This window comes from Bacillus rossius, chromosome 8 (assembly GCF_032445375.1).
Source record: "Bacillus rossius redtenbacheri isolate Brsri chromosome 8, Brsri_v3, whole genome shotgun sequence".
NCBI classification, from domain to species: Eukaryota; Metazoa; Arthropoda; class Insecta; order Phasmatodea; family Bacillidae; genus Bacillus; species Bacillus rossius.
Window position 1 is genome coordinate 67,602,290 of NC_086336.1, and position 18,451 is coordinate 67,620,740.

At 40.5% G+C, this 18,451-nt stretch overlaps 1 protein-coding gene across 3 annotated transcripts; it reads left to right on the forward strand.

Annotated features, from left to right (window-relative positions):
• Window positions 1-8,674: 8,674 nt before the first annotated feature.
• LOC134535184 (uncharacterized) lies at window positions 8,675-18,405 on the forward strand. 3 transcript variants are annotated; one of them, XM_063374204.1, is made up of 3 exons: window positions 8,675-8,964; window positions 12,901-13,123; window positions 16,295-18,405. In XM_063374204.1, the coding sequence occupies exons 2-3, from the start codon at window positions 12,925-12,927 to the stop codon at window positions 16,387-16,389; spliced, it is 294 nt and encodes a 97-aa protein (XP_063230274.1). In that variant the 5' UTR covers window positions 8,675-8,964; window positions 12,901-12,924; the 3' UTR covers window positions 16,390-18,405. The 3 variants fall into 3 exon arrangements, with proteins under 3 accessions (XP_063230274.1, XP_063230275.1, XP_063230273.1); XM_063374205.1 differs by lacking the exon at window positions 8,675-8,964 and adding an exon at window positions 8,980-10,177; XM_063374203.1 differs by lacking the exon at window positions 8,675-8,964 and adding an exon at window positions 10,205-10,230 and having other exon boundaries at window positions 12,882-13,123.
• Window positions 18,406-18,451: the final 46 nt, after the last annotated feature.

Below are 18,451 nucleotides of genomic sequence, written 5' to 3' on the forward strand. Positions count from 1 at the left end.
AAGACAATAATTATTAATCAAACTATAATTAATAGAATATAATTATTGTATTGTAATTGTCTAAATTAAACTGATACAGCATTAATAAGAAGTAAAAAAAAAACAATGAAGAGTAACAACATTTTTCGCTCGGGAAATCATCAATATGGCGGCGCAGCTGGCGTTTGTAACATTGCATTTGCTTGTCCTGTAGGTACTGTGCTGTGGTGCAATCGGATGGCACACACATAAGGCGGTGATGTGCCATAGAGGTCTGTGTGGATTGGAGGAAAACCGACTGTGGTATTAAATAATTTTAATTGACGGGGAAAATAGGGGAAATTTGTTTTAAAAAAATGGGCGGGAAGGCACTAGGTGGTGTATGGGAGGGAAATGTGACTGCACACTTGCTCATTATCAGTAGAGAAATGAGAAATATTAGGAAATAGGGTTTCACCTTTGTGGCAAAAGGATCTTTTGGACAATCATTGCACTCTGGTTTAACTATCTGTATGGCCTGCGGTTTGCAGATAATTCAGTAAGTACACATTTAGAAGTTTGTCATTGGATCACAACATACTTCTATAGTAGTGTGTAATAGGCGGTCCTGAAACAGGATTTGGTGCCGGTCCGCCATCTTGGATATGTGTGACCTTGACCTTTGACCTTCAAATTAGCTAAAATGTAACTGTAACGGAAATTGCAATGGTGACGTCATAATCCAAGATGGCGGTCATGGTATCCTTATTCCTAAAAAAAAATGTCATCGGAGGCTGTAGACATGGGTTCTTAAGCCCTTATTAGGAATTTTCGTGGTTTCTAAGGCAAAACGACTTTTGAGGTTTTTCGAAATCCTAATTTTTGAATTGTGGAGTTTTTTGAGAATTTTTGTTAAAATTTTTTCCCAAAAAAAAAAATGGAAATTTTGACGAATTTTAGCTTGCCGTCGTCCGGGGTCTCGGGCTCGAGTCCCGGTGTGGCTCCTAGTGGGAAAAGGCGGTTCTTGCTACGTATTGTCCGGGTGGGCGCCAGACTAGCTCGGTTCTAGTCGTGAGTTTGGGGGTCGTGGATGTATGTGCCCCTGCGTGGCCCACTAGGGCCGGCGGCGGTGTTGCGTGAGATGATTTTAAATAAGAGGCGTGGAGTTGAGGTGGTGGTGTCGTACCTTTTATTCATAGGAACGAGTCGTACACAATACAACACTCTACAGAGGTCCCCGGGGGGGGTTTGCTCGTTATTCCGTGGCGCCGTATGGTTTGTGTTCCGCGTTACGTGGCCTCGGACGCTGTTACGTCTCATACGTCTCACTGGTTACACAGGTAACGTAATTTCGTAACACAAAGGCGGGACACAAAATACACTGAATTAAGGGGGTGCGCACAAGTTACGTTGCACTCGTTACTCGGGTAACGTAAGTTAGCAATACAAAGTACGGGACACAAAAATACACTGAATTAAGGGGGCGCGCACAAATTACGTGGCACTCGTTACTCGGGTAACGTAAGTTAGCAATACAAAATACGGGATACAAAAATACACTGAATTAAGGGGGTGGACGATTGGAGACGGCCAATCCCGTATGCAAATGTCTCGGCGCGGGTGTTGTGCCCACTGTGGTAAAACACGCACCGCAATTAAGTTTGTCCAAGTTCCCTTGCGGGTTTGTGGTCAGCGCCGTGCGCGTGACCTTAAATAAAGTTCTGTAAGTTGCGGGAGGCGGCCCGTGCCGTATACTGAAGAGCAGCCCCGCTGACCAAGTGTGGTGCGGGGTGTCTTTAAATTGATGCGGCCGGATTAGGTCCTGGACCGAAAAAAGGGACCGGGTACTCACGGAGAGGTTAAGTAATAAAAGGGGTTCTGTTAATTAGTGACTATATTTACCGGACGTTACTTTCGATGTAGACAAAGGATGTTGCCTCTCCGTGGGACGTAGGTCCGCCCCGGTCCGTGAGCTGCGCTGAACTGCCGAACTGGCATGGCGTCCGAGGGAGGCTCGGCCTCTCTCGCGCCAGGCGTGACCTCATTACGCTAGACTCCAAACGGGTGTGTCTGGAAGAGATTTTATTGTCGCTAAAATCCTAATTTAATGTTTTAGGAGGAATGGGTACGGTTCTTCTCTTGTCTACTCAGGTTTCCGCGGCTTTGTCTTTGATTGCTGTTCGGGTCGCCTGACTCGGGTGGGCCATGGCCAGGGGTGTGTTCCGTTAGCGGGAGCGTATACTGGCGGGTGCAGGTCGGGCTCTGGGGTGGTCGTCGGCCAGACGACGTCAAGCTAATTTAAAGGTAATGGTCACACCCATCCAAGATGGCCTCCGTGATGTCACAATCCAAGATGGCGGACCGGCACCAAGCACCACTTCCTGAATCCTGTTTCAGGACCGCCTATTACACACTACTTTCTATGTATGACACGACATTGCCTGACAAATTCTACTCTCAACTCCAGCTATAAAAAAATATTTACATCAGACTTTACGAATTCGAACAATGATGATGTTGAATATTTTGACGTATGGATTGAGCGACTAATTGCATGAATGATTGTTAGCGAAATATTTTATGTTGTTTTCTTAACTACTCACTTTGATACTTAACTGAGTCCTCGAGAGAAACATGCAGGTTCTGTGACCCAAGAACTGCGGAGCGTCACCCCACACAACCGCCCTGTGCGTTCGCCACAAGGCCACATGTTGTTCACACAGTTCAACTCCCCCCTATTGCACATGTGCCTCACACTTTCACTGGGCAGCGTGTACATTTATTCTAAGGTGCATTCAAATACTAAATTAAGTTAATCAAAACAAAAATATATGTTGTCATTTATTTGATAACTACAGCTAAATACAAAGTTATAACAGGATTTGTACTCTGCGTTGCACTGCCGTCACCCGACCTATGTGAAAGGCCCGGGGGGTACCTGACGGGCGCTACGGGCGTCGCGGTGCTCTTGTTGTCCGGAGGGGCGCCAGGCTAGCGGGCTGCTAGGCCGTTGGTGTCGGGTCGTGGGTACTCTGCCCCCGCGTGCCCCGCCAGGTACACGGCTTGAATCTACTCTGAATGGCTCTCCCTTGACTGTGAAGGCCGCTCGGCCGTGTGGAGGACGGGAGACTCCGGAAAATTAGTGTACACGAGTTGGTGAGAATTACCTTTAATCTAGTCCCGCTACAAAACACTCTCACCAACACTTGGCGACGTCTAGCCGTTACACAATTAACACAGAAAAAACATAACACTACGCGACACTAATGGTTACCGCGGCAGTCTCGCGGGACGCGGGTCGATGCTCGTTGGAGACGGCCAGCGCCGAACATTAACGGGTGCAGGGGGGGCTCTATGAGCGGGCTCCTAAATTCGGCGAAACACTTACGTGAGTGATACGATCTGCCGCACGGTATCACGGTGAAGACGGTCGGGATAGGCCCGGTTCCGTAAAATACGCACCGAGTCGACGTGGGCAGCTATGAATTAATGAGGTTTAAATTTAAAGATTTAGTATAGAATAATAATTAATCAATGAAAGAAACTAGGATGCTGCCCACGGACACACGTCTGTTCCCGGCGCGGAGTGGTTCGAGACTGCCGGACATGGCCGCCTCGCAAGGAAATGAAACTTTCTCTTCTTTGTGAGTCGGCGTCAAAAAACTTATATTAACTTAATTTGCTCTATTATAAGCTAAAAACACGTTCCAGTTGCTCAATTAAAAGGTAGCACCTGGTAATTGTGTGCTTAAGGCTTAACAACTGTTTTATAGTAGTATTTAATTATTTGAATTGTGGCATCAAGTTGGCGACTGTAAATTTATCAACATATTGTCTCACTGTGAGGTGTTTTAGTTGGATTTCTTCTAATCTGACACGATCATAGTCACGGGCATTTTAATTAAGGCCAGTGGCCGCGGTGACTTTTAATGAGGTTTGTTGTCTATTGGGGTCACGCCCGGGACGCTCGCCTGACTCAATCCGGCTGGGCAAGGGGCGCGCTCCGAAAACGGGATACGGTACTGGCGGTGCGGAGCACGGGCTTAAAGGCCATGGTCGGTACGACGTCAGCACAAAGAACACAAGTATGCACTGTTGTAGAGTAATATTCTGTAGTCCCTGTAGTTCCCTCCAAGGATTTGAAATAAGTTTTATTTTGTGGGCAATGAAGTTGCATATTAAATTGATATTTTAAATATTTTAATAATAATAAAAATATTAATATTGTTTATCTCTTTACGTGTGATACTTGTCATAATGAAATTAAAATTCCAAAATTATCGATAATAATTATAACTTGCAATTCTTGTAATGTCTTATTAAAATTTCTATCTTTTTAACATTATGATAACTCTGTACAGATTCCATGCTTCTATTGTTGTTTCGAACTTAACCGAGCAGATGTTCATATAAAGTGATCGTATCGAACAGTGTATAACTTGACGTGAACTTGAACATGTCAAACGTGTCGTGTTCGGCAAATGTTGATGCATTTGTTTACAATTCAGTTGAAAATTTTAAACAGTGCTTTGTGTATGAACAAATTATCCATTGATCGTACTTTAGCGTGTTATTTTTATGAAAGTTTTTAAAATAAGTTTGCGATATTTTACCATTTCAATTATCGAATTTTGAAAGTACCGGTGCCGTAAATATTTGTAGAGATGGTTGACTTATCGGGTGGCCCAGATGGGCCTATTGAACATGGTTTTAGTAATACCGTTTTTATAATCCCGGGAATCATCATTATTGGACTATCAGGTATGTAAATAAAGATAGAAACACGTATAACTTTAATTTTGTGTTTGTTATTTCCATACCTATTCCCCGTGTCACTGGGGAAGCCCACCCTTCAGCTTTCCCAGAGCAAAGATATTTAAGTTTCTCGAAGAATTTTTCATAACCACTAGTCGGTTATTCCAGTTTTGGAAATGCAATTTCTATAGTAGTTCACAGTTGTCTAGAAATGGGACTGACTAAAGTTTGTTCAGTTTTTGCTATTAGAACATGGTGCATTAATTAATGGGGTTAGCTATATCAGTACTACAGGAGGAAACACATGCTACATGCAATAAGTGGAAAAAAATATGAATTTAATATTTTCTAAATAATTTTTAATTGAATTGTAAGCTTACTGTTGGGCTTCCACCCGGTGCAAAGAGTCATATTCTCCTCTCTGCTTTTAGTTTTATCCTAATATCTCTCGCCCAATCATTTCCAACACCTTGACCTTGAGCCTATCCACTTATGCCTGGTCCTCACCAAAAAGAAGTGCCTTCTTCCTTCCAATCTTCACTACAACCTTTGTATCTTCCATTCTTGATCTCTTCTTCCTCAATACCCTTTCTGTGAAGCCTGTTTCAGAGCTTTCGGTAATATTCTTAACATTGTGGCATTTCCTTGAAGTAATAATGATGTTCAGAAAATACTTTTTACATAACACATTCTTGTATTTACCCTGGAAACAGTGTTTCTAAATTTCTACTGATTTCTGAGAAATCACAGTTAACTTACATTACGATGCATGTACATTGATGTTGCTGTCACCATTTTTCACTTTACCATATGGTCAAAATAAAACAAATCCATTAATATCAAAATGCTCTAAGCCTGGATTTTTAATGACAACTTTATTGCTAATTGTGCTCTACATCTTTGGACCTGTTATAACCAAAACCATGAAAACCGAATTAAGAGTGAACTAAATAGGCATTTCAAAGAATACTTGCTCAGGTTCTTGTTTATAATTGCCATCTATTTAAAATTTTTGTGAATGAGATAAGCCTATATGTACATTGTAATCTACTTGTAACCAACTCAATATGATTGAGTAAACTCTATCATGTGGTGTAGTTATTCAAATAGGTTTTGTACCGTAAGCTGTCATCAAACCACAACTATTGCTAGAAATTTAAAAATTTTATTTTAATTGTTTTTTTGAAAATTCGAAAACTTTGTGAGAATAATTCAAAACATTTCTTTTAACCCAATATTTTAGTTTTCAATCGCAAGACTCCTTTGTATATTCTAAAATTTTAAGATGATATTGGTAAATTACCAAATTTATTCATTTTTTTTATCAAATAATTACCCACAACTTTTTTTTGTATCCATTGTCTTTGGTAACCTCACTTTTAAATTTTTGGTTCGAGAAGACAAGATAACTGTAGGGACTGGTGGGAAAATAAAAAATTATTTTATATATATATTTATATATATAAAAATAAACAGTAGTGTCTCGCGTATCCAACATACATGGATCGGCACAACGTTGGAGCAAAAATATAGGCCTAGGTTAGTAAAGATTTTTTTCAAGGGTAATTCAAGGGTCTGGTAAAAAAAAAAACCTGAGATCCTGAGTAGTTGCAACTGTTGATCTCAGGAGTGGTGAAACTCAGCTTGAGGCCCGAGCTGGTGACACGTCAGAGCCGGTGACACGTGTCAGAGCCGGTGGCTCGTGTAAGTGCAGTAACACGATTACGTGTGTGTCAGAGACCTGCTGTGTCTAGGATTTCTCCTGGGGCTCAGGCCAGAATCCAGCTTCTCTGTTTAAAAAAAAAATGGAATTTTTTAACATGCACTTACCATTTCCTATTTGCATTCCTGATGCAAATCAACGTTGGTTTAGCGGAGATTGTTTACTGTCGCAACGGAGCATTTGATTTTGAATGTTAGTTTATTGCAGTGTCTGTAAACTGGTGTTATTCGAGTGTTATCAATAAGGAGCTGAACAACCTAATTGATTATACTCATCACTTCCAATCTACTGACATTTTAAAATGCCTTAGCAAAATGAATAAGCTAAATAGGTATTGATATTGGATTTTATTACTTATTGTGCTAAGTATTGGTAGTAGGCAAACTTAAGATACAGTGAAAAAACATTAAGTGGTGCATCCTTTTAGAAGGGCGAGAGACAATAATCTTGGTAGTATTTAGTATTGTTTTATATATATATATATATATATATATATATATATATATATATATATATATATATATATATATATATATATATATATATATTGTTAACCATGCAGTACTCTAAGTCTAAGGGTTTGAATGTAATGTGCTGTTCTTGGTGTTCCATTGTCTGTAATAGCACCAGAAGGGTAATTCTGTGCTAGTTTGCTAGTTTCTCTTATGAACACTTGCAGGCACAATGAAGGACTAGTTATGTAGAGCAGCAGTTCCCAATTTTTTTTTGGGCAGGTGAACCCTGCGATCTACTTTTCTTTTGGAGGAACCCCAACTTCTTCAAAGAAAGTTATTTGACAGTGATTTTGCCTGCCTTGTGTGACATTCGTGCTGACTCACGGAACCCCAGGGATCCGCGGAACACCTTTAGGGAACTGCTGATGTAGAGAGGCAGTCCCCTCTCCCCTCCTGTTAGAGGAATATGCCCCACTTAGCTCTGTGTGTGTTTGGGGGGGGGGGGGGGGTAGACTGCACAGCCAAACAATAAACTGTGCGGTGTTGGACAGCTCGTGTTACGTCAGCAGTTTGTGTCGTGCATGTTTCTGCAACCCAGGGGTGACCAAAGAAGTGTGCTTTGTGAAGCACTCACAGCCAACAGCTTTTCTTTGACGTTGATCTATGTCAAAGTCATGGCAAGGGTTATGTGCACAGATATTTAGTTATAATGGAGTATATAATGATGATATTGTTATTGAACATTATTGTGAAAAGTATGGTGAAACCACATTATAAAGAACCTCAATTAATACCTCTCTTCAAAATAATTATTTTCAGATCCTTACGGATATTTTGCAATAATTTATATTATTATGTACCAGTATATAATCATTTTGTTATTTAGAACAAAAGCTTTTTTTTGTTGGTTGATTAATGATAGTTCATTTATGTCAATTATTCACATCACTCACAATATAGGTAATATTCTTGCTTTTGGGAGAAAAAAAATTATGTTTAATAGATTCTAGAGGAAAGTTGTTTTATAAAGCATTGTACATTGTTAATAACAATTTTTTTTTGCACATTATATTATTCACTCATATTTATATATGCTCTTGATTGTTATTGTAAATACCTGCAAGAAAATGTTAATAATTGGTGATTGTAACTTGTTTATCACTTGAATGTCTCAAAGAGCACCTGTCATGCTCTGTAGGGGAGCCACTTATTAAATAACATTATTATCTACAGGTTTCTGGTACACCCAAAATGCCTGAATTTATTAATGTCAGTGTTTGAGTTTTACACTTGTGAATAAATTGTACAAGTGCTTGTAAGTAATATGTGCTTGTCATTTCTGTGTCAACCACCTTTTTTGTATATTATCTGTAAACCTATTGGTGCATAATTGTTTTGTACACTTAAGAGACAAACATTTTCTATATTAAATATTGTCCGAAAAAAAATTTTAGTAACTAATTTTTTAAAGGTATTGCTCTATTTTTTAAGTGTTGATAAATAATTGTGCATATACAAATGTATTTTTTTTTGTCTCAAAATCATTGAAAATACTTGTCTTGTCCTTGTTCTACATAAAATTACTTTTTAACTTTATTCTGTCTTTTAAGTAATAACAAATTTATTATATATATATATATATATATATATATATATATATATATATATATATATATATATATATATATATATATATATATATTTCAGTATTAAACATGATATAAGTTGTTTGAAATGTATTTTATGGTAAGGAAAACTAGCTTTTATGACATTTCAGATGTTTCATGTTACGGGAAGTAAACAACTTTTATGCTCCCTTTTAGTGGGTGCCTGTTTAGTGCAACAATTCTTGTGGTTCGCTTGAGCAGTTGTGGAGAGGCGTTGCTATAGTGAATGTGCGTTGTTAATACTTGGCCAACTGGCGTACATGTGGCCACATGTGGCACCAGTCTTGGACGCCCCTGAGCGGGCTCCGGTCACGCAGTCTCGGGTAGAGATAGTGTGATGTGTTCCACGTGAGCTGGCCTTACTTGCTGTGTGGGTGCGGAGCGGAGCTAGCATCTGCCTTCAGAGGTACGCCTCTGTCTTGCATACTGCCTGGCAGACTTCATTTCAGATTTGTAACACTGGGTGCATTTTCTGCAAAGACAGTTTTATAGTTTACTGTTACGCAAAAATCTTCTTTTTTTCATTCAGTTAGTTTACTGTGGACACATTTAGTGCTCGTACGGGATAATTTTCCTTTTTTTTACATTGGCAAAAATTTTTTCCCACATCCATATAGGTAGCTTACTATATTTCAGTTACTTGTGCAAAAGTATCGTAGATGTCAGTTTGAAAATCTCGCGGGAAAAAGATGTTAGCTCTAAGTGAAGACTGTCTTCATGAGTATGTTTTAAGTTGTGGTTTTTAGTTTTGTGGACAAAATTACATGTGTAAATCGTGGATGTGAAATATTCAAACTTCAGTGTTTTATTGAGTTGGCAACTTGCTGCTGATATTCATGTTTATGTTGTGAAGCCGCTAGTGTTCTGCATTCAGTTCTTCATCCAGTAGTTCGCAGTGAGAAGTCACTGGCATTCAGCTCCCACGATCTTGTCGTCGGCTGTGGGGCAGAGACTCTGTACGAGTAGATAGGCTCTGAATCAGTTACAGAGTCAGTTTAGGTATTATTTGCTACTGTCGCAAATTATTGGACACTAACTACAGTCAATCATTTTTAAAGAGACAGTAAAAGTGCAATAAAGGCACATAAAATTACACAGGAAATAAAAAGCCAGTGTGGCAAAAAAGAAATTGTATAACTTTTTTTTCTTCAATATTTATTAGTTTCACACAATCTATACAGATAATAAAGATTTTATTTAGAATTATTTTCAAAACATTCTAAAATGAAACTTTGTCCAAGCATGTAAAGCCAACACGAATTTATTATATTAGTGGATGTAGGTCTAAAACACTATATACGTCAGTGTTCACTTGCACTTCTTACAAACCACATTTAACGAATTAAAACGGGGGTTGATGGAGATAGTTGTTGATGAGGGTTGTGAGTGCCCTGACTTGGCCAGGTGTGTAGTCTCGGAGGCTGGAGCGTGAACCTCGAGAGGACAGCCTCAGGTGCAAGACAAAGTAACTACTGGAGTGGTTTTCTTATCAACTGATAAGATACTGTCTCATGTATCTGTGACATGCGTATAAATGTGATAATATGGCTTGTATTCAGTACAGAAGTGTTTGAGAACATCAGTAGTGCCCTGTGCGAGAGGCAGCGACACTTGCCAAGGTTAGTCTTGGTTGACTCGTGTGTTTCACCGAGGCTTGCACGTCTTTTGTTATGTTGGCATTGTTCTTACTGATCCATGTGCAATACATATTTTAAATACTTTTTATCACTGCAATTGTAGCCAACTGTGTTGATAGAGTAAAACAGTAATGAGTGATCCTCATATATTACTTACCAATAATATATTTTTGAATATGTACCATTTTAAAATGGTCATAATATATGATTATGATGCATCCCAGAATATTCTTGCAGGTTGTTTCCCGCTGGGAGGAATCTTTCTAATGCTGTGAGCAAATCATTTCTATCATGTAAATGTTTGCTCAGATGAATTCTCTCTGAAAATTAAATCATGCAGTGATAAAAAAATTGCGGTTGTATAATTCTATAAAATATAACTGTGCAGAAATGCATTGATAATGTATTCATGAGTAATGAAAATTGTAAATTGTAATTGTGGTTTGTAAGGTTAAATATCTTATAACCTTGAATTTTAAAAATTATGTGCTGTTCAATGTGTAACAAGTTTAATAAATTTTGCGACTCTAGTATTGTCAACTGAAAGTAAATGATATTAGTTTGCTAACCGTTTAAAATTTTGTTAGTGAGTTGTGGCCACATCAATAGCAGGAGTATGGTGTGTTGTGATTTTGGCAGTGACTGAGGCAGGAGTGTGGTGTGGTGTGAGTATCGGCAGTGACTGAGGCAGGAGTGTGGTGTGGTGTGAGTATAGGCAGTGACTGAGGCAGGAGAGTGGTGTGGTGTGAGTATCGGCAGTGACTGAGGCAGGAGTGTGGTGTGGTGTGAGTTTCGGCAGTGACTGAGGCAGGAGAGTGGTGTGGTGTGAGTATCGGCAGTGAATGAGGCGGGAGAGTGGTGTGGTGTGAGTTTCGGCAGTGACTGAGGCAGGAGAGTGGTGTGGTGTGAGTATCGGCAGTGAATGAGGCAGGAGAGTGGTGTGGTGTGAGTATCGGCAGTGACTGAGGCAGGAGAGTGGTGTGGTGTGAGTATCGGCAGTGAATGAGGCAGGAGAGTGGTGTGGTGTGAGTATAGGCAGTGAATGAGGCAGGAGAGTGGTGTGGTGTGAGTATCGGCAGTGACTGAGGCAGGAGTGTGGTGTGGTGTGAGTTTCGGCAGTGACTGAGGCAGGAGAGTGGTGTGGTGTGAGTATCGGCAGTGAATGAGGCGGGAGAGTGGTGTGGTGTGAGTTTCGGCAGTGACTGAGGCAGGAGTGTGGTGTGGTGTGAGTTTCGGCAGTGACTGAGGCAGGAGAGTGGTGTGGTGTGAGTATCGGCAGTGACTGAGGCAGGAGTGTGGTGTGGTGTGAGTTTCGGCAGTGACTGAGGCAGGAGTGTGGTGTGGTGTGAGTATAGGCAGTGACTGAGGCAGGAGAGTGGTGTGGTGTGAGTATCGGCAGTGACTGAGGCAGGAGTGTGGTGTGGTGTGAGTTTCGGCAGTGACTGAGGCAGGAGTGTGGTGTGGTGTGAGTTTCGGCAGTGACTGAGGCAGGAGAGTGGTGTGGTGTGAGTATCGGCAGTGACTGAGGCAGGAGTGTGGTGTGGTGTGAGTTTCGGCAGTGACTGAGGCAGGAGAGTGGTGTGGTGTGAGTATCGGCAGTGACTGAGGCAGGAGTGTGGTGTGGTGTGAGTTTCGGCAGTGACTGAGGCAGGAGAGTGGTGTGGTGTGAGTATCGGCAGTGAATGAGGCGGGAGAGTGGTGTGGTGTGAGTATCGGCAGTGAATGAGGCAGGAGAGTGGTGTGGTGTGAGTATCGGCAGTGACTGAGGCAGGAGAGTGGTGTGGTGTGAGTATCGGCAGTGACTGAGGCAGGAGAGTGGTGTGGTGTGAGTATAGGCAGTGAATGAGGTGGGAGAGTGGTGTGGTGTGAGTTTCGGCAGTGACTGAGGCAGGAGAGTGGTGTGGTGTGAGTTTCGGCAGTGACTGAGGCAGGAGAGTGGTGTGGTGTGAGTTTCGGCAGTGACTGAGGCAGGAGAGTGGTGTGGTGTGAGTATCGGCAGTGAATGAGGCGGGAGAGTGGTGTGGTGTGAGTTTCGGCAGTGACTGAGGCAGGAGAGTGGTGTGGTGTGAGTTTCGGCAGTGACTGAGGCAGGAGAGTGGTGTGGTGTGAGTATCGGCAGTGAATGAGGCAGGAGAGTGGTGTGGTGTGAGTATCGGCAGTGACTGAGGCAGGAGAGTGGTGTGGTGTGAGTATCGGCAGTGAATGAGGCAGGAGAGTGGTGTGGTGTGAGTATCGGCAGTGAATGAGGCAGGAGAGTGGTGTGGTGTGAGTATCGGCAGTGACTGAGGCAGGAGAGTGGTGTGGTGTGAGTATCGGCAGTGAATGAGGCAGGAGAGTGGTGTGGTGTGAGTATCGGCAGTGAATGAGGCAGGAGAGTGGTGTGGTGTGAGTATCGGCAGTGACTGAGGCAGGAGAGTGGTGTGGTGTGAGTATCGGCAGTGACTGAGGCAGGAGAGTGGTGTGGTGTGAGTATCGGCAGTGACTGAGGCAGGAGAGTGGTGTGGTGTGAGTATCGGCAGTGAATGAGGCAGGAGAGTGGTGTGGTGTGAGTATCGGCAGTGACTGAGGCAGGAGAGTGGTGTGGTGTGAGTATCGGCAGTGAATGAGGCAGGAGAGTGGTGTGGTGTGAGTATCGGCAGTGACTGAGGCAGGAGTGTGGTGTGGTGTGAATTGCGCCGCGACTGAGGCGGGAGTGTGGCGGGCAGCCTCCCGGGAGCGAAGCGCGCAGGATGGAAGGCGTGCCGTCTCCCGAGGACCTGCTCAGGCTCCTGGACCAGCTGAAGGACCTGTCCCCCGAGGACCGCGAGCAGTTGCGCCTGCAGCTGCTGTCGCAGGCGGGGGTGTCGCCCCCTGAGCCGCCCCCCGCGCCCCCCTCCAGCCAGTTCTTCCTGCTCGTCTCCCTGCTGGCCATCGTCACCTTCCTGTTCGGTAAGGGCTGCCGGCGGCGAGGCAGCACAGCGAGTCAGCAAGTGACAGTGTCGACAAGATGACGTCTTCAGCTTGGCCTCTAGAATTGAAATTGAATTTTTTGTGGGACAATTTAAAAAATTTTTTATTTGTTATCTTTGAAATTTAATGTTTTCTGTTGCTTACTTTTTAAAATCACATTAGATTTAACCCTGTTTGTGAGTGGCATAAAAAGACATAGACATAGACAATACACAATTTTTTTGTTTTATTTTGTACAGGTACATACTTTGCCAGCGTTCACACTCTTGTGGCAACAGGCCATGCATTGTGCATCATCAGTTATTATACTGCAGTGCTTAGTCTGCCCCAGAATTTTATATAATTATTTTGATTTTTGTTTTTCAAATTTTTTTTAAAATTTTCTTTGCCATGGATTCCAAAAACTTTAAAAGTTTGTATAAAATATATTTTTCCAGGGTGGAATGCAGGAGAGTTTCTAAATTAGTAGTAATATTCATAATTATTTCGAGTCTTTGAAACAAACATTATTAACCTTAAAAATAATTATATTTTGATTTGAATGCACACTTATGACCTTTTTGTTGAAATTTATTGTACACCACAGATTGTTTCTCCACATCATGAAATTTTTGTTCCCAACTCTAGCTTCAGTCTGAGTGAGCCGAAACTTGTCATAGAAAAATTAATATTAATAAAACAATCTTAAGTGGTTCGATGTTTGAACAAATTAAACAGTGTAATAACTTTTTGAAAATTTGCGTAATATGAATCACTCAACTAAAAAGTGAATAACGTTACAAAGGTTAAACCTCATAGCTAGCCAGTAGAATGCCTGGGCCCATAGCCGGAGCCAGACGTAGAGGTTTTGTTGCATATTGAGACCGGGACCGAGTCCAGCGACCATTGTGGTTGGGAAGGGGGGGGGGGGGGGAGTAAATACAGTGTTTCAAGTGTGTAGCACAACATTTGCACCTTCTCTGCACCATGTTAGGAATACATACTGTATGTTTTAGGTATGTTGCAATTGGTACCAGCTTGTAGCATGCAAAGAAGTCAGCCCTGTATAGGTTCCAGGCGTAGTCTGACAGGCAGCACGTATAAATTATCATGACTGCTGTTGCCAATGTCCTGTGATGCGTGTTCCAAATCTGTCTATAAATTGAAACTTTACTAGTGAGTTGCCCACTTTATCGCTTGTTTACTTCAAATAACAGATCATAATGCCTTTCGATCTGCTGTGTAAAGAAACTGGATTCACGTATGATAGTGGCGACGTAGCTATTGCGGCCATCCTAGTCGTAGCTCTTGCTGGATGCAAGCAAAATGTGTGTGTGCCAAAACAAAGTTGTAGAAGCATTTAATAAAATCATATAATTTGATCACTTCACTACTTAAGTATGCTACGTGGAATATTATTATTAAATATTGTTCTGAAATCGTAACTTCCTACAAGTTTACTTAAATAAAACGTACGTGTAATATTTACTTTTATTTCATAACCTTTCAAATCTTTTGTGCCTAAAATTACTAATGGGCACCCACTAACCAAGATGTGAGTGTACGCTCCAATCGTAGTTCACTAAGAGCATGAAGAACAGCATGAGATCATGGCGAATTATCTCATTGGCTCCCGCTAGGGAAGAAGTGGGGTTGGAATTGCCTCACAGTGTATTCTGCTGCACGAGCGAAAAATTTAAAAATAGTCACATTTAATCAGCGGGGTGATCTCGTAAGTAAGTGAAGTTGCAAGATCGGCCAAGCTGCTCGAACGCATCGCGCTTCAGACACATTATCTCACCGCCAGCCGCGCGTTTTCCTCGCCCCCAAGACAATTGAGGAGTGTGTGGTGACGTGGTTTCCGCCTGATTGACTGACCTCAGGTGTGCCAGTCGCGTGTCTCAGTTTAGAAATGACTTGGCCAAGTACCTGTTGCTTGTACACACACGCATGCACACACACAAACAGGCTGCACTGTACCAAATCAGCACTTAATAAAAGTCGGTATAAGCATACAACGACGTGAGTACACGCAGGCATGCTCATACAATCTGTAGTGCAGCACGAGGTTAGCCTCCGTGGCATAAACTACGCAGATGCTGAATAGCTGGGGTTATGTGGCAACTGCAAGCTGATGTCTATCAGAGCAGTTGTTTTTATGGACAAGGTTTGTGAATGTAATACTTGACAAAGAAATGAAGAGCGTACTTGTTGAAGCGTGTTGAAGCACAGGGTGTGTGGGTTCGACCGTGGCCATTGCTGGGGCTGGCTTGCTGCACCGGACGATGCTGATGCAGTGTCTGTGCCTCAAAGAGCTGGTCGGTAATTGGCGTTGAGCTGTGGGCCGGCCCTTCAAAACTAATTAAACAATAATATAAAATATTGTTCCGCCAATATGTAGTTATCGATGATCAGCAGTGGTTGGATGTACAGATACAAAATATTTAAAAGTTATGTATTATCAAAATGTGGGCTTACAAAAGAAAACATTTCCTTGTCGAAATGTTAAGAAAAAGGCTATTTATACTCAAGGGAGTGTGTAAAATACATTGAAAGGTGTGTATTCTATATGTTTGATGTCATAGAATATGCACTTAAAAATGTAAAAAATTTGGTCAGTTTTTCAAGTGTGTATTTATAGGTCTCGTATGTCCATAATACCTTAAATAAAAATTTATTATGTTTTAATCATATTGTAAAAGAGTGATATGTAGATTTGCTAAAGATATCTTTTATGTAACAATTCTCACATGATATAAGCTTTCGTATTTTCTTTAGAGTGAATATTTTTATCAAGGTATAATTCTGTAAAGAAATTTTTTGGGAGTCAAGTGAAGTAACTAATTAAACAGAAACTCACGAACATGAAAATTTTCACAGGATTCTACAGTACCGGCACCAATGTGATTCAGATAGTTCTCTTAGATTTTCCATCTGTGATTAAAATTCACAGTATTAAAAAGTGTTTTATTGTCCTTTACAAAATAATGCTTATAATATTTGTGTGGTATGATTACATTGCTATCACAGTAACGCTGCATTATTCCATCCATACATACATACATGCATGCATTTGATGAAATTGTGTACATAAACTGTTTGTAATAGCTTTTAAATGTGTGCTGATAAATGTAACAAATATATAAAGTATGTACTTATTTTTGTTTACAGTTTTCTTTGGCTACAAACTGTACAAGAGTTTGAAAGAGAAGGAGCGAAAAAGAGAAGAAAAAAAGAAGTTAAAACAGCAGAAGAAGAAAAAATGAGTTGCTCAAAGTTGGACCTTCATTTTTGCATCACAGACATGGAACTTACTTTTTCAAAACAAAAAGTGTTCTTTTTACATTGCTGTACTGTTTTATGGGCAGATATTGAGACTTGGTGCATTATTAATGCCGTTTGAAACATACAGGATTGTTATGTTCGTGATGGATATTTCTGGTGGATAGGAAAAGGTTATCGGTAAATGTTTGTGTGACGTTTAGGGGAGTTTAGGAGGATGGGAAAGTCTTTAAGGTTAAGCTAGTCATAGTCTTTGTTCTGTTAGAGCTATTGTTTGTGTGTCAGTAGGTACATAAGTGGGTTACATTGCCTCTGTTGTCTACATCGGAAATCTGATATGTTGTGGAATATTTAATTTATGTAAGAAATATAGGTATAATGGATTTTAATCCTTTTTATTTATAAAAAAAAGAAGTAAATTTTCTTACTCGTTGCATTTTTTTTTAAATTCCAGTAATTAACATTACATTTATTTGGACAGTTATCGTCTAGGTGCATCTGTTGGTACATTACAAGAATACAGTTAAGTATTCTTGTCCTGAAGTAAAGTAGGCTGTGGGTGTGTTTGTGGAATGCACTGTGAACTTGAAGTAGGCAGTCATCTGCCAAACAAATGTTTGATCACAGCTAATGATAAAGATGTAGTGAGTAAGAAGACTGGTATTTATTGTTTTAGTTGGGGGTGTACTGAAGGGTTGCGTGCTCTCAGTGTAAATTTTATTCAAGGGATTTTTTTTATTTATTTATATTATTATGTGAGTTTTAAGCGGGCGATGGTAAGGGATATGAGATATTTGGCTAAATTTAATTTTTTTCTACAAGTCCATATTTTGGAACCCTTTTTTTTTCTTAGACATTTTTCCAATGGAGGGCCTTTTGCAGATAGTGTGTGAACATATGTAATTATTTGTGGAATTTTTGATTTGGTGGGTAGGGTGGATTCTTACTTGTTAAGTTGTGATTTGATCAGCAGCAATTAAAAATGTGAACAATATGTCTGATACCTAAGGAAAATTTTTTAGAAATGGGATACATGTCTTTTGACATGTGGGAAATGACAGTGAGAAATTACTTCTAAAACAGTTAAAAAAATTGCTTATTTTACCTGAAGTTTGGTTATGCAATTGTCACTTAAAATGTAAATACCTAAATATAAATTTTGAAGTGTAATTTCGGAAGAATGTTGTACAGCGTGGTAGGAATGTTTTCCTCACAGCATCACGTAAAGGCTTTGGAGCAGTATTTTGTGGAGCAGACGTGTGCAGCTTACGATCACCTTCCTAAAGTTTAGATTATGTAACACGAGCATTATGTGATGTCTACTTATGCTCCTTGAAGTACTGCTATTGAGGTAACTCTTGGAAGTATTAGTGCATTCATTTCTGTTCATTATGTACATAGTGTACATTTAGGAGATTGCTACTTCCTGTTGACTGCAGTTGACTGGTGTTGTCCTAGAACCCGAAGTATTATTTCTGATGTAATTCACTGCCATTGTCCGGACAGGCCTTTGGCTTGTGGATTTATGAAGCCTCAAGTTTCGAGAAGTAATCTCCGATGTTTCGCTCAACATTGCAGTCGCCATCTTCAGGATAGCAGGCACCTGCTTGCAGTTGCAATGTCTTTCAAAACATCGCAGATTATCTCTTTCATCTTGATGTGGCTAAAACCAATGATCAAAGCCAGTTCATGATATTTGTGAAGATTTAGAAACTTGCATTTGTCTCGTCTAGGCTCAAGTGTGCGAAGGTACAGTTAAGTACCAACCAGAGCTGCATTTACTTTCTGAAATCAAACCAGATGTATTTATTTGTTATATTTTTATAAAGATATTTATTTGTTATGATGTAACATTAGGTTTTACAGGAAACTAGAGCACTTATTACAACTCTTGTCAACGTTGAGTTGAATTGCCAGTTTTAAGATGATGCATTTTTTAATGTATGAAACATTTTATTGTACATGTGTAAATGTTCAAGAATAAATTTACAGTTCCTAAATGTGTGCATTGATCATTTTCTTGGTTTTCCTGTAGTGACACTGAGA